We start from the raw sequence: 16,829 nt of genomic DNA on the forward strand, positions 1-16,829 counted from the left end.
GGTTTGGTTCGGTTCGATACTTTGGTGTCACGGTTCGATATTTTTTCGATACAAAAAAATGTTCATGCATTTTTAATTTGTCATTTATTAAAATTATAAATATATATTTTAACTCAAAAGTACAGTTTTTAAATTTAACCCTAACCCTTGTGCGTGTTTTTTATTTTGACAGCGAATGCGCACCTGCGGACCACTTATGTGCAGCCCTGGTTATTTAGCTCGTCATATTGCAGCCACAGAAATTATTTTGTCCATGAAACCATAAAGCTGCACTTTCTTTTTGCCTTATAGTCTGATTTGTCATAACTTCTCCGTTTTGTGGTAAGCTTTTCTTTGGCTGTCACTTCTTCACCCTGACCTGTCTTATTTGGCTCAGCAGAACTGAAATATAAATCCTGCTGCTTTTACACACGGACTCACATAAGCTCAGCGATTCTCTGCACGATCAACCTCTCACATGTTTAAGCTGCGGGAGATTTCACTTGTCATGTTTGCATAGTAAGCTAACGATTAATAAGACGATGTCAGAGGAATTGGTGCACAAATTATCATCACTCACAGATCAGTGCTGTCGCTCTCTATACACAGTTCGCACGATTGCAAAGTGAAAGCAAAAAAACAAGCGCAAATTCAAACGCGACTTCAATATGTCACATATTGACAGTGGCTCACCGATGCCAATGACATAATTACCCAGCTACATTTCTGAAAGAATGCAAAAGCATTGACATATATTTTTCCTACAATAGCCCGACGGGCAGGGAAGAGATAGATTTTGGTAGCCCGACTGAAAAAATCGCTAGCTCCGGGACGTCGGGCTAGCGATATTGCAAGCCCTGTATCTGATTGAGGAATCACTCATCTTTGGAAAAGAGAGTTTATTACAGAGAAATGGCTCTTTCCAAAATAAAAGCTATACTATCCGCTTCTTCTGGGCTATATTCTCAGCAGCATAAGGAGAATCATGTGCTAACAGCTGTCTAAATGACTCGGCTAAAGTTAGTAGCATGCTTGCTTTTTTTTGTCTGCTTCCACTTGTCTTTGCACTAGGATGATGTCGGCGTAAATGTGCAGTCATATTCGTTGTGTTCCCACTAGTGCTTTCAGGTTAATCTCGTTGAAATGACCTTAACGCCACAACACGGCAAATCTCCGTTAACGAGCTACCGCCGATCGCCCCGTGCATGGGGCTAGACGGCCAACACGTTAACGAGCTAACTGCGCTAACACACTAGTTCCCACCCATGTAATTGAGCATTGCATGGCACATCCAACATACTGTTTTACTTTAGTCCATGACTCGCTTACCTTCAGGGTCATACGTCACATTAAAACCAAAATAATTCCAAACGCCAGATCTGAATGAGGTTCAATTTGCCTGTTGCAAGTAGAGCTTAACTTCTGTCTTGCTAGCTTGCCCTGCGCTCTTCCTTCTGACGATGCTGTCTGTGTTGAGCGCTCAGTGGATCTGCGCTCGACAGTGCAGCCTAGGCGGAGTAGTCGAACACAGATTCACTGAGCGCTCAACACAGACAGCATCGTCAGAAGGAAAATTGATAAAATAAATTACAAATGTTGTATTGTTCGATACATATGCGTACCGAACCGAAAGCACTGTATCGAACGGTTCAATATCGATACGAATATCGTTGCACCCCTAATATATATATATATTAGGGGTGCAACGATACACAAAATTCACGGTTCGGTTCGATACTTTGGTGTCACGGTTAGATATTTTTTCGATACAAAAAAATGTTCATGCCTTTTTAATTTGTCATTTATTAAAATTATAAATATATATTTTAACTCAAACGTGCAGTTTTTAGATTTAATGTTGCTGAAACAACAAAGGGATAAAATAAATCTATCTGATCAAGAAATCACTCATCTTTGGAAAAGAGAGTTTATTACAGAGAAATGGCTCTTTCCAAAATAAAAGCTATACTATACGCTTCTTCTGGGCTATATTCTCAGCAGCATATTAAACATATCAGGTCCCCATAAGGAGAATCATGTGCTAACGGCTGTCTAAATGACTCGGGTAAAGTTTGTAGCATGCGTGCTTGTTGTTTTTGTCTGCTTCCACTTGTCTTTGCACTAGGATGATGTCGGCGTCAATGTGCAGTCATATTCGTTGTGTTCTCACTAGTGCTGTCAGCGTTAATCTCGTTGAAATGACGTTAACGCCACAACACGGCAAATCTCCGTTAACGAGCTACAGCGGATCGCCCCGTGCGTGGGGCTGGACGGCGTCAACGCGTTAACAAGCAAACTGCGCTTCACCTCTTCAGTTCTGAAAGCTGATGGAGAGTCTCGGGTGTTTAACTCCCAGTGAGGTTGTGATGCTGGCGGAGGTCCTGAGAGTGGATGACCCACCCTGCTGTCAACTGAGTTACTGAGGTCACATGGGTCAATGTGTGAGGGGGGGGTGAATGGCCCGGAAGTGATCCCAGGACTATGTTATAGGTAGCCAACACTTTTTCCATGTTTGAACTTAATGTGACCACTAGAGGGAGGTATGTGCCTCTTAGTGCCATAAGCCAGCTGTGCAGCAGGCAGGTTGTTTGGCTTCATTTTTGCACAATGGGAGGAGGCGCTGTCGCGTCGTCCATGTTTTCTACAGTCATTGATTTGGACACAGCCAATGTGTTTAGTTTTACTCTTCCCCATGTGATGTCATTATGTCCATTTGTGTCAGCTTTTTTCCCAGGTGCCTCCACTTCCCCATCACCTCATATGTGTATGTAAGTCTTCTGTCTCCCTTTGTTCATTGTTGCTTCGTCTGTGTTCCCACCCCCATGTCCTCATAGTCACAGAGTCATAGTGTGTGTCATAGTGCCCTCATATTATCACAGTATGTCATAGTTGTTCATAGGTTTCTTAGTTCTCCTGTCACCAGCCAAATAAAGGCTCGCTTTTGGTTTCAAGTTCCATCTCTCTGCCTATGTCTGTTCGTGGGTCGTCTACATACACTCCACAACCAAGACAGGAGAGGAACCTGATAACAGCTGAACGTTCTTTTGTTCACACGGAAAATAGGTGTGAAAGGCAAAATTATAAATTGTTTCTAAAAAAATTAAATAAAGCTGTTTTATTAAATGAATATATACATAATGCAAATGTGCTCATAAATGAGTTGACTCTGTGTTTTCAGAGTTAACAGATTCATTCAGCGATATTGTCTGGATCTGAAATATTGCAGGTACACGCAGAGTGCAGAGGATTTTTACACATACACTGATAATTGTTTTCTATAAGTCTCTGGGTCAGGAAGTCCAAACATGACGTCCTGAACTGGGCCTTAGAATAAGCTGAAGGATAACATTAGATAATCAAGGCAGGATGTGTTTTTGTGTCCATGTGTTTCTGATTCCAGGAGGAGCAGATACCAGGGGAGGTCGGATGTGGACGGGGAGGATTCGCAGCAGACTGCCACATTGGATTTGGGAGAAGATAATAATATTTTGTCATTGTCAAAGTATAAAAGCTGTACAGCCCATTTCAGGGTTAGGGTTGGGGTCAAAGTGAAACTAGAAATATTTAGAATCACAATGAGTTCAAAGCGTGAGGAGGTCTGATGTTCCAACAGTGTTCAGGATGAGAATTATTACCTGCAATGCTCCAGTTTGACCTCATGGTGGCAGTGCCGTCTCACTGTTATAATGGCTACACTCAGACTACAGGAGAGAACAAGAGGCTGTACTAAAACTCTGATGTTTTATCGTGTGTTTATGACATCATGCTGACGTCAGCCTGATAATACCTGTTGATTCAACTAAACAGCCAAGGTTTCCAAGGTTCTTAAATGAACCACAAACTACAGGGTAAGAGTGAGCTGCTGAAAGTCAGATCTGTTCTTCAAAGCAGACTTTCAGCTTTATTACAAACTAAGAGTCGGATCAGCACAAATACTGACACAGAGATGGCTGCTGGCACTGCGCTGCTCTGCTGCACTTTGCTGTTTGTCCTTGTCTTCGTCTCTGCAGGTGAGATTGAACTAAACTGAGGTTCTCTCTGAGATAACAAGAAGTACAGGAGGATTATTTTCATCTGGATTCAGTTTGTCTGTGTGTGAAGGAGACACCAGGCTGGGTGGACACTTAACATCTGTAATCCAGCTGTGACAGAGACAAAGAAGTGTAATGTGTGTGTCAGTGTGATGTGTTGTAGTGTCAGGAGTCAGTATGCAGCTACAAAGCTTCTTGTTCAGTGTATACAAACAGCTGTAGCTCCATAAAGGCAGCATGCAGAGACTCACAGTGTCTTATAATGAGAGGCTGCTTTCTCTCACACATTCTGTTCACTTATTATCAGCACATGTTGTTGTTCTGTGGAAGCTAACATCTTGTAGTTTCTGACACTTTGCATGTTTAGCATGAGGCTAAAATTCCCCCTCAGTGGGTCACTGGTGACCTGCTGGATGTTCAGAGGTTCATTAAATCCAACATGACTAAAAACTCAAATGTCAAAGTGTTGTTTCCTCTTTCAGAGCAGAAAACCATCACAGCTGAGTCTGGACAGGACGTCACTCTTACATGTCGAGCTCCAAACAACAACATTAGAGTAATAAAGTGGGAGAGATTTGACCTGGGAGATGATTATGTGCTTTTGTACCAGGATGGTCTCCCTGATTCAACACACCAGCATCCATCTTTTAAGAACCGGGTGGATCTGCAGGACAGACAGATGAAGGATGGAGACGTGTCTTTGATTCTGAAGGATGTGACAGTTCATGACGCTGGAGCATACGAGTGTCGTTTCTTCATGGAAGAAACTCGCTCATGGAAGTCCATCAGCAGCCTCAACCTGATTGTTACAGGTGAGTGAGTAGAGTTGAGTGTGTGTGTGATCAGAGGTGAAGCTGCTTCCTGGTTGTTGATGTTTGTTTGTTGTATGGATGAGCTGGTGGATGTCAGAGGTAGACAGATGTTTCTCCAGCTGTTGTCTTTGTGGCTGGTAGTCTAGAGTTGTAGAGCAGCATTGTTTGGTTAGAGCAGAAACAAAGACATTTATGAATCCGTCTCTTCTTCTCTTGCTCTCTAACTCGTCTGTAAACATGTGTGGGGAAGCTCAATGTTAAACCCTACAGCTGGAGGGGGAGGGGAGGGGTGAAGCTGGTGGTGAGTCTGTGAAAGTGAATCACAGTCAACTACAGCCCCTTAAATTGCCTTATTACACAATGCTGAGAAAGCATTCGAACGGGTGGAGTGGGATTATCTGTTTTATACTCTAAATAAATTTGGATTTGGCCCTAATTTCATTTCATGGATTCAGTTACTTCTCTCCTCACCTATGGCACGTGTTAGAACAAATTTGTTATTCTCTTCTTATTTCCCACTTCTCCGTGGTACGAGACAAGGATGTCCCTTATCCCCTCTCCTTTTGCGTTATCAATTGAACCATTGGCGATTAAAGCCAAGCTGACAGCTGACAGTTGCATTAAGGGCATCTTCAGAGCTGACCAGGAGCACAAAATATCCGTATATGCTGACGATCTCCTGCTGTATATGTCAGAGCCTTTATAACACTGAATAAGCATATCCCTGCATTTATTTGGAACGGCAAAAGTCCATGAATTCGTAAAGATTTCATGCAGAGGACTAGGCCAATGGGTGGATTAGCCTTGCCAATTTTTCAGTCTTATTATTGGGCAGCAAATATTCAAAATATGCTGGATCAGTAATTTTACCACAGAGACTCCAGCTTGGCTCCAAATTGACTCATCCAATTGTGGCAAAATGTGCCTATCAGCTTTGTTGAGTTCAGCTCTCCCATTAGAACTGTACACCTATAAATGTAACCCTTTGTTGTATGACTCGCTCAGAATCTGGGTGCAATGTAAGGTTTGGGTTACACTATCAGCTCAAATCATATGTTCCCACCCTCAATGATGGATTCTGCCTTTAAAATATGGGAAAGTAATGGACTTAGAAATATCAAAGACCTTTTTGCAGATGGAATTTTTCTCATTCACGCAGCTCCTGAAGCAGTTTAATGTTCCTCGCAAACATTTTTTCCGCTATTTACAAGTTCACCACTTTGTAAAGAGTCGATTTCCTTCATTTCCAGAAGTACCTGAGGAAACTTCTTTGGATAAAATTATTAATATAAACACTCATAAGAGAGGGGCGATTAAAGAAATGTATGCTATATTATTAGATCTTCAATCTCCTTCTCTCTCCATCCTTAAAGCTCAGTGGGAGAAAGACCTTGGGATGACTTTAACAGATGAGCTCTATGTTTTCTCCATAGGGTACACTCTTCTTCTATATGTGCCAGACATGGGCTGACCCCCTGTGTAACAGATGTAAAGCAGAAACAGGTTCACTCCTTCATAGTTTTTGGCCCCAATCTTCATAACTATTGGGTGTCTACCCATACGGAAAAGATGCATATAAATCTTATAAAGTTTGTATCTGTCTTGTGTGAAGCTTTTATGAAAAGCATAAAAGAGTGAAAACAGATTAAGATCCCTTGAAAATCATATAAATGAAACTTGTATGTTTTGGAAATTTACTAAAACAATATAAGAAAGTAATGAGAAAGTGGCCACTTTCATGAGTAAATCATATAAGCCTTATATGATTGACTGTATGAAGTAGGCCACATCTTATGCAAGTCTTATAAGTTTTTTCTATTTCTTTTCCATATGGGTATATTTAACACCTTTTCAGAGATATATAACGTTAATTATGATCCCTCTGCTCTAATCTTTGGAGTGATACCTCAAAACATCACTTTGCCAAAATACTATTCAAATTCTTTGCTTCACTCATTGAAAGGCGCCTTATACTTTTAAGATGGAAGCAGGAAGCTCCTCCCACACATGAACAGAGGCTTGCAGAGCTCATGAAGTTTTTGCATTTAGAAAAGATGAGATATACACTGGTAGGTTCAACCACCAAATTTCTCGAGGCATGGCAGCCTTTTCTAATGTACATGGAAACATTTAAAATGACCACATTGTCATGACCAGATACCATCCATCCATTTTATTTTTGTGTTTGTTGTTTGTTTGTTTTTTGTTTTGTAGGGGTTTCTTTAGTTTGTTTGTTTGTTTTCTTTCTGTTATCTTTTGGGGTATTGTAAAAACTGAACAGCAAACTACTGTATGTTCAAAGTTTTGCTATTAACATGCTGCTGTAACTGAAAATAAAATGAAAAAATAAATAAAACTCAAATGTCAAAGGAAATAAACAAAATATTTAAAGTCAACCATTCTGATCATAATTGCACTTTGACCTTTAACCTCTCTGCTCTGTGTTGTTTCATCTTTCAGATCAGAAAACCATCACAGCTGAGTCTGGACAGGACGTCACTCTGACATGTCGAGCTCCAAACAACAACATCTTCGCTCTAGAGTGGGAGAGAGCTGACCTGAAGTCAGGAAATGTTCTTTTCCGAGTTGGTTGTGATATTATTCTAGACGACCAGCATCCATCTTTTAAGAACCGGGTGGATCTGCAGGACAAAGAGATGAAGGATGGAGACGTGTCTTTGATTCTGAAGGATGTGACGATTAATGATGCTGGAACATACGAGTGTCGTTTCCTCATGGTAGAAGCACGCTCATTCAAACACAGCTTCATCAAACTGGTTGTTGATCCTCCAGGTGAGTGAGTAGAGTTGAGTGTGTGTGTGATCAGAGGTGAAGCTGCTTCCTGGTTGTTGATGTGTGTTTGTTGTATGGATGAGCTGGTGGATGTCAGAGGCAGACAGATGTTTCTCCAGCTGTTGTCTTTGTGGCTGGTAGTCTAGAGTTGTAGAGCAGCATTGTTTGGTTAGAGCAGAAACAAAGACATTTATGTCTCTTCTTCTCTTGCTCTCTAACTCGTCTGTAAACATGTGTGGGGAAACTCAATGATAAAGCCTACAGCTGGAGGGGGAGGGGAGGGGTGAAGCTGGTTGTGAGTCTGTGAAAGTGAATCCTGCCGGTGCCATAGCTGCTGAAAACGTACTTAGTGCAGACACAAAACGTCCATCAGCTTCAAAGTGTGTCAGAAAAATGTCCACATGGTGACTGATGGATGAGAGAGGTCCCATTGTTGTTTTTGTGCACAAATCATTGAACAACACAAACACTTAGAGCTGCTTTCAGTGCTGCCTGTTTTGTTACTGCACACATTTCTGATGGTCCTACAGTCCAACGTAGCAAACGTCTCCCTGAAGCCTCTTCTTAGAGACCAAAGGTTGGATCAGAGCGAGCAGCTGAAAGGACACATCTATGAATGCAGTCAGAGACTTTCTCACAACCTCACACTTCATCTGGTCACATTTACACTCAGGTTCTCTGTTAGTCACTGAGATTACAGACTCGCACATTTAAAATAATCTGAATGTTGGATCAGATGAAGTTAATATTTTTTATTTCTTGAACATGTGTTTAATTAGCATGTTGCTAAAGCTTTAAGTAATGCACTGGTGACCTGGTGTATGTTAACAGGTCAATTACTCAAATCCAGAATAACTCAAATGTAAGCTAAACAGCATAAATATTAAACATAAACAACATCATATTTCCCCCATGGCACAGTCCACTCAGCACTTCCTGGAGTTTCTCATTTGATCGTTCATTGACACTCATGACTTACAGAGACTCTGATCATCAAACACAGGAATAAAACAAGCAGTGAGCACAACAAAGGATTATTAAAGAAGGAATATTAACTCTATTCTAACTCTAGTAACTCTACACCAGGAAACCACCAAATCTTCTGCAAACGTGATTTTAACCAGTCAAAATGTTTTTGGATATTTATTTAGTGTAGAAACCTAAAAAGTCAGTTTTATTTTTAGATGTTTGGTTGTTTTGAACAATTATATCAAACTGTAAGTATGATGTTTGGTATATAGTATTATATATTGCATGGTATTGATATATTGCACTGTTTGAAGTGCTTCGTATATAAAAGTAGTAAACTGTGTACACAGTGTTTGGTGTGACAGAGCTGTTGTCACTGAATCACAGGTTCAGATGTTTCAGCCTCATAATAAACAAACACGTTTTCAGAGACTCGAGGATTTGACCTTCCAAAAGTCTCAGACATGTTTTAATGAGCTCTCACAGTCTGCAGCCAAACAGGTCAAATTATAAAGAACAGCTGGATCAACCCAACATGACCTCTGACCCCGAAGCAGCTGTTAGACCTGTGTATTTGAAAAAAAATATGATTTTTTTATGGTGAAAGCAAGATTCCAGACTGCAGTTTTGGTCAGATCATGTTTTTAAATAAAAAGCAGAAAAATCAACATTAACATTTTCTCACTTTATAAATGTTATGAATGATTTTTTCATCTAATCTCCTGAACTAGAAGAGGACACCTCACAGCTGTTTCTCACCTGCAGGTCAGCCAGGAGGACACAGAGATGAACTGTGAGTCGGACGATCTGAGGACAGACAGAAACTCTCCTGAACATCCAGCAGTCGACTCTGATGATCATCATGTTCAGACTCGGACCAACAGTGTGTGTCTGTGCTGTCAGTGACTCTGAACTACAGTTTATTCATCTTGTTCATGAGATTTACTGACACAAAGTCAAACTGTGTTACAAACACACATGAATTTCTGATCTCAGAGTCAGTGAGTGTTGGAGCTTCAGGTTAGACAAATTAACTATTTTATGTTGGTGTGATTGTTTATTAGCTTCATGTGACTTTTTCTTCTTTAAGTACAGTCCACTGGAAAACACTTTGTATAAAAATCATCTCTTTGGCTGACATTGTTTTTAGTTTGTAAACCAATCTTACCCAGTTTAACAGATTGTACAAACTGTTAACGTCTCTCTCTGATCCTGCACTGAGAAGTTTGACAACCTCTTCAACTTTTCTTTAACATGACACACTGTTCAGGTCAGATTTAAACTGCTTTGACCTTTGACACCAGCAAAACATCCTGAACAACTTTGCTGGGTTGAGACCTGATTACTTTTCATAAACAGACCCATAAGACTCAAAAATATGAAACATATTTTCACATTTTATACTGTTGTATAGATGATGCAAACTTTTGTACACTGATGCTCTTTTGGGTGAAGTTTGACTCATTTGTTTAGATGGATTTTCAGATCCACCAGTTTGGCTCAAGTTAGAAACATTGTGATTTTAGGGAAAATTGCCACTCATAATGTATAAATATAGACGTCATGTTTGTGTGGATTTGTAATGAGACAGCAGTGTCGGAGGTCACAGTCATCCTGTTGCCCACAGAAACAGACTCCTCCTGTGAATTAGTAAAGTAACACATGGAGCGCATGAGGAACAAAGGTCATACATGTATCTCCTGAAGTGGATTCTGGGTCTCTGACTTCCTCCCACAGTCCAAAGACATCAACGGGTGTTTTTTATTTATCCGTGTATGCTGTGTGTGAATGTGTGGTTCCTACAGAACTTAATGGTCAGTAACACTAACATGTAAACATGAGTACATCACATCAGCACATGAAAGAACAACAGTGTGGCATTAATATTACAGCAGTGAGGACAGTGTGATGAACTGATGCTCTGATCTCTGGTCTGACCAAAGCTTTAACTCCAAACATCTCTCCACTGTTAGAGCTTCTGCACTGTTTCAGGTTCAAATCATGGTTCATATTTTCATGGCCTGATGGTGTGACGCCTCCACCTACATCACTGAACTGCTCCACTTCTGTACTCTTCTCTCTGTGGCCTTCTTGAAACATCCTCTTGGTGTTTGTGGGGTTTTTCTCAGTTCATGTGTGCCTTATAAGAGTTTGTTTTTTAAAGACAATGACAATCAGTGAATTCCTTCTGTGATTGAATGAAATATGAGCACTATGTAAGTGTGTAAGTGTTAATAAAGATTTACATGTACCTGTTGAATTCTCTTCTCATTGTTTTTGTCCCTCCAATAACAGACAAACCTCTGTTTCTGAAGTGCCTTAGAGCAACGTCTTCCTCTGTAACTGAATGCTGTGGGTAAACATGTCTTTACTTCTGTGCCTGAAAACAACATCTCCCTGTAGAAAGTGAAGGCTGAGCTCACTCAGATCACTCAGTCAGATCAACTGAGCTTAGAAATAAACTGATTTGTTGATTTTACAATGCTGTGATTGCAGCTATTCCACAACTCTCTCTGTTAATGGTACACATGGCCACTGATTAAATGGTCATTGATCAATCATCATTATTCTTTCGGATAGCGATTGAGATTGCGGATAGAAGTGGCAGAAATGGGCTTCCTCCAAAGAGTGGTTGGCCTCTGCCTTACAGATAGGGTGAGCAGTTTGGCTATTGGAGGGGCTCAGGGTAGAGCTGCTGCTCCTTCACATCGAAAGAAACCAGTTGAGGTGGTTTGGGCATCTGACGAGGATGCCTCCTGGGTGAATTGTTCCATGCATGTCCCACAAGAAGGAATCGAATGGAACTGAAGAAATCACTTGGAAGAGTGACAAAGCATTTCTCCAATTGAATGCGTCCAGATAAACAGAATCAACCTTTTGTGACACTTTTATAATGTTCAACACGATTACTAACAGATAACACACCCAGTGCACTAAACTCACTGTGTGCAGGACTTTGTTTGGTGTTTACATAAACGGTAAATGGTCTGAATTTCTATAGCGCTTTACTAGTCCCTATGGACCCCAAAGCGCTTTACACTATATTCAGTCATCCACACATTCACACACTGGTGATGGCAAGGCAGACATACATTGTAGCCACAGCGGCCCTGGGGCGCACTGACAGAGGCGGGGCAAAATGAAAACAAACTACAAACTGCTGAGCTGTTGAACAGGCTGATCCAGCCTTTAGTCTGAGCTGCAGTCAGTCACACAAACAGACTGAACAGGGTGTGTTCTGTGCAGCACCTGCATGTAAAACAGAAGCAAAGCTGTTCCTGTGAAATGAAAGTGAAAGCCCCTCTGAGCGTCTCCCTGTAGAAAATGGAGGCTGAGCTCAGTCAGATCACTCAGCCTGCAGACAAATGGAGGCGTGTTTGAGACGTGCAGATAAACACTCAGCTTTGTGTCGTCCTCTAAGGGCTTAGGGCCGTCCTGTTGTCATATTATCACATGCATGACAACATGCGTCTCAGTCCTCAGAGTCCTCTGCACAGTGCTCAGGGATTTTCCTCATCTTTCATATTGTGTGCCTGTTTGAATTCAAGCATCATCGTCTACAACTGGACACCCAGCTCTATCTGTCCATGAAGCCAGATAACACACACCATTTAGTTAAACTGCAGGAATGTCTTAAAGACATAAAGACCTGGATGATAACTTTCTGCTTCTTAATTCAGATCAAACTGAGGTTATTGTACTCGGCCCTGAAAATCTTAGAAATATGGTATCTAACCAGATTCTTACTCTGGATGGCATTACCTTGGCCTCCAGTAACACTGTGAGGAACCTTGGAGTCATTTGTGACCAGGACATGTCCTTCAACACACATATTAAACAAATATGTAAGACTGCTTTCTTCCATTTACGCAACATCTCTAAAGTTAGAAATATCCTGTCTCAGAGTGACGCTGAAAAACTAGTTCATGCATTTATTACTTCCAGGCTGGACTACTGTAATTCATTATTATCAGGATGTCCAAAAAACTCACTGAAAAGCCTTCAGCTAATCCAAAATGCTGCAGCAAGAGTCCTGACAGGGACTAGAAAGAGAGAGCATATTTCTCCTGTTTTGGCTTCCCTTCATTGGCTTCCTGTTAAATCCAGAATTGAATTCAAAATGCTGCTCCTCACATACAAGGTCTTAAATAATCAGGCCCCATCTTATCTTAATGACCTTGTGGTACCATATCACCCTATTAGAGCACTTCGCTCTCGCTCTGCAGGCCTACTTGTTGTTCCTAGAGTATTTAAAAGTAGAATGGGAGGCAGAGCCTTCAGTGTTCAGGCCCCTCTTCTGTGGAACCAGCTTCCAGTTTGGATTCAGGAGACAGACACTATCTCTACTTTTAAGATTAGGCTTAAAACTTTCCTTTTTGCTAAAGCATATAGTTAGGGCTGGACCAGGTGACCCTGAATCCTCCCTTAGTTATGCTGCAATAGACGTAGGCTGCCGGGCAATGTTCCCTCTAATTTTTCATGTGTCTGAGCGAGTCGCAATATGGCGCCCCCCAGTGGCTGCAGCCAGACTCTTGGGGCCCCTTTTGGTCTCTGCAGGCATAATTAATCAATCACATGGATCATTTCTCAGAAAGGCTCAACAAGTACACGTAATTTTTAATGGAACTATTTTATTTGTAAATTCTATTTATTTTTTTAATGAATACATTCTCTTCTGACCATAGTTGTTTTATTGCCTAATGAGATTTGACTAATCAATATAATAGTCCACTCTTGTGCGCTCTATCCTCGATGAGGACATGACCCTCACTGTCCAATCAAATTCTTTCCTCCCATTAAAGGTTTGTGATTGGACAGTAAATTTATAAAAGGTCATGTCAGCACATAGTGTCCATAGTAGTAATGGTAAATTTGATTCTTTTTACTGAATCGAGTTTTAATGAGTCACTCACCAAAGTGAATCGGATTTGTTGACTCATTTGATTCACTGAGTCGGTCGACCAGAGAGTGCAAAAAATGTACATTTTCACTCAAACTTAATTTGTTTCTCTTTTCATGTAAATCCTACTGCTAAGATGAATGATTCTAAAAGAAAACAACTATTTTACAGAGCAAAAAAGAGCAAAACATTTCTAAAATTAAGCAATTTTCTATCAAAATTGCTTAATAAACATTTATTTTATTTTATTTTAATATATTTTTATTTTTTATTTTATTAGTATTTTCCTTAAATGTGTTAAATATATATTTTCTCATCTAAATGTCCACTGAGCTGTGAGCCAGTAATGCACCTTAACATTGGTTGCCAACCAAGAAGAAGAAGAAGCTGTGAGCCAGGAGGGAGGGGGTGAGTGAGTCCTGAGTGATTTGCTTATGCTTACAAATCAGCACAGGAGGGAGGGGGTGAGTAGCTCAAATGTGCTGTTAGCATGTTAGCAGAGCGATGCTACTGTGAACCGAGGAGCTATTTTCTTGATGTGAGCTTCTACTCAGGGTTTTTTCTTCCAGTTCAGAGCAGAAATTTTTTGTTACGATACTGGATGTTGTGCTTTTCTCCACAATTTTAATTATAAGCTAGATACATTGCTGCTAACAGCAACAGGGATGAGTCAGTGAGTCAGTTGGGCTTGTGAATCATGATTCACGAGTCAGTAAACTGATTCTCGAGTATTGAACGATTCGTTCATGATTTGCGCATCACTAGTCCATAGTTATAAATCCCACCACTCAGTATTATTAACACATTCTCTCCATGACCCCAGTAAGCTACTGAAGGCTAACCCAGGCAAATATCCCAGAATGCATTTCGTCGAAAACGTAAGAGGCAGTTTCGGAGGGATGCACAGTTTAAAATATTCTTTCTGAATGTAGCTGTGTAAACTTCAAATATCTACTCGATTTATCAAGACATCACAGATTTGCAAAAGTGCTCTAACGTTTTCCGAGATGTGGGACAGTCCACAGTGGGTTGAGAGTGTGGATCTGTGACCTGCGTGAGAATCAGCTTCCTAACATTTGTCTGGAAGAAACACACAGACAGGAAGCAGCAACAAGTGTGAACATTTCACAGATCATGTGTAATCGGTTATTATCAGGATGTCTTAAAAACTCCCATAAAACCTTCAGCTGATGCAAAATGCTGCAGTCGAGTCCTGACAGGGACTAGAAGGACAGAGCAGCTTCCTCCTATTCTGGCCTCTCCTCATTGGCTTCCTGTTAAATCCACAATTTAAAATCCTGCTCCTCACATAGAAGAACTTTAATCAGGCCTATCTTATTTCATTGACCTTAGAGTACCATATGTCCAAATCATGGTTCAACAGCAGCTAGGTGGATGTCAGCAGCTTACATGGTGGAGATAAATCCAGGGTTTGAGATTGTTTACAACTTAAACTCAGAGCCTTTTAACACAATTACTGACAAATAACGCACTCAGAGTACTAAACACACTGTGTACAGGACTTTGATTGGTGTTTGCAGAGATGAAAATGATGCAGCCTGCTGACCAGTTGAATCAGCTGATCCAGCCTCTTATCTGAGCTGCAGTCAGTCACACAAACAGACTGAACAGGATGTGTTCTGTGCAGCACCTGCATGTAAAACAGAAGCAAAGCTGTTCCTGTGAAATGAAACTGAAAGCCTGTCTGAGCGTCTCCCTGTAGAAAATGGAGGCTGAGCTCAGTCAGATCACTCAGCCTGCAGACAAATGGAGGCGTGTTTGAGACGTGCAGATAAACAGTCACAGCTTAGTGTCGGCCTCTGAGGGCTCAGGGCCGTCCTGTTGTCATGTTATCAAGTGCATGACGGCTCTCTGCACACACTTTGAGTCCTTATGCACATTTTCACGAGTCCTCATCTCTGTGGACCTGAGGGATTACCCACAGTTCATAGTGTTGTGATTAGGGATGGGTATCGTTTAGGTTTTATCCGATACCGGTGCCAAATCGGTACTTTTGAAACGGTGCCGGTGCTCAAACGGTGCTCAAACCGGTGCTTAAAGAATGGAGAAGACAAAATTGGTCCAAAAACCTCTCATGTTCAGCTGGTTTTATGTAAAAAGATAACAATGTTAGCCTTTTCTGCAGCTATGGGGCATATATGGTATCACTCTTGGCTGGAAGCAGTGCTTAAACAATGGAAAAAACACAAACTTTGTCCAAAAACCTCTCATGTTCAGCTGTTTCCCTCTTTTTCTTTGGTCATTTTAGCCTTTTTGGCCAGGGTGAAGGGAACATCTGCCATCAAACAAGAAGACAGCCGCATGTAGCTATGATGATGTTTGCTAGTTCACCTTACATGCATTAATGTAATAACGTGGTTAGCCTACTCAACGTAAATTACACACGAACAACATTAAGATACTCACGCAGAGAAGAACGGCTGCTGCTGCCATCAAATACGGTGCATTTCTCGGCTTTAAAAAAAAAAAAAAACGCTATGCGTCGCCAGGTGTTTCATCGGATTTGAGGTGTTACCTCCTTTGCACAGTATCAGCTTAAAGCACTTGTTGCTGCTGAGTTTGCATATTTTGCTGTGAAGTACAGCCAGACTTTTGACCGCTTCGCCTTGGACATTTTTAATCTGTAGCTCTGCTCTAACAGAACGCACGTACCTGGCCCCGCCTACTATCCTCGGAAACGTAAAATGATTGGCTAGGAGTGTATCACAGCTCAGGAAAAAAAGCACCGAAATAAAGCACCGAAATGTGCGCTGCTTTTCGGTCTGGTTACTACCGTTTATGTCAGAACCGGTGCCATCATGGCACCGGACACCGGTACCCATCCCTAGTTGTGATGGTGAAAGCATTAAGAACAAGGATGGAAAATAAATAAATAAATAACCAAACTGAAGGTTCAGAGGAATGTAGCTCATCACAAATGCTTCATGATGAAGTTTTCACAATGATGAATAATTTGATTATTTTACAGTTTCTTCCTGTAAAGTTAGAGCCTGAAAACAGACAAAATCAATCAGTAAATGTCAGATCACACGACGAGGTCTGAGGCACCACGACAGTTAGCATCACAGCAGAGGTGACAAAGTGCTTTCTGTGGCCTGTTTATCTTCAGTTCTTTGAATTTAATTAGACATTAATTTCATTAATTAGAATTAATTTCAGTACATTAAACATTAGCAGAAGGATGGAGAGCGTGCTATATGTATTTCTTGCACTTGCACAAACACAAACAGCAGCTCTTCTTGTTTTTGCCACTCAATCTAGAAGAGAATTTAGATCAAGAAATTTCCACGATCATTATGATTTGATTTGATTTTATAGGAAATG

The 16,829-nt window shown here is 40.9% G+C and overlaps 1 protein-coding gene across 1 annotated transcript; it reads left to right on the plus strand.

Annotated features, from left to right (window-relative positions):
- Positions 1 to 3,724: 3,724 nt before the first annotated feature.
- LOC146712892 (CD226 antigen-like) lies at positions 3,725 to 10,844 on the plus strand. Its single transcript, XM_085445616.1, has 4 exons — positions 3,725 to 3,989; positions 4,493 to 4,822; positions 7,283 to 7,615; positions 9,350 to 10,844. The coding sequence occupies exons 1-4, from the start codon at positions 3,809 to 3,811 to the stop codon at positions 9,379 to 9,381; spliced, it is 876 nt and encodes a 291-aa protein (XP_085301742.1). The 5' UTR covers positions 3,725 to 3,808; the 3' UTR covers positions 9,382 to 10,844.
- Positions 10,845 to 16,829: the final 5,985 nt, after the last annotated feature.

This window comes from Copadichromis virginalis, linkage group LG3 (genome assembly GCF_057382275.1).
Source record: "Copadichromis virginalis isolate Kocher_CV1m ecotype Utaka linkage group LG3, C_Virginalis_male_GT1.1, whole genome shotgun sequence".
NCBI classification, from domain to species: Eukaryota; Metazoa; Chordata; class Actinopteri; order Cichliformes; family Cichlidae; genus Copadichromis; species Copadichromis virginalis.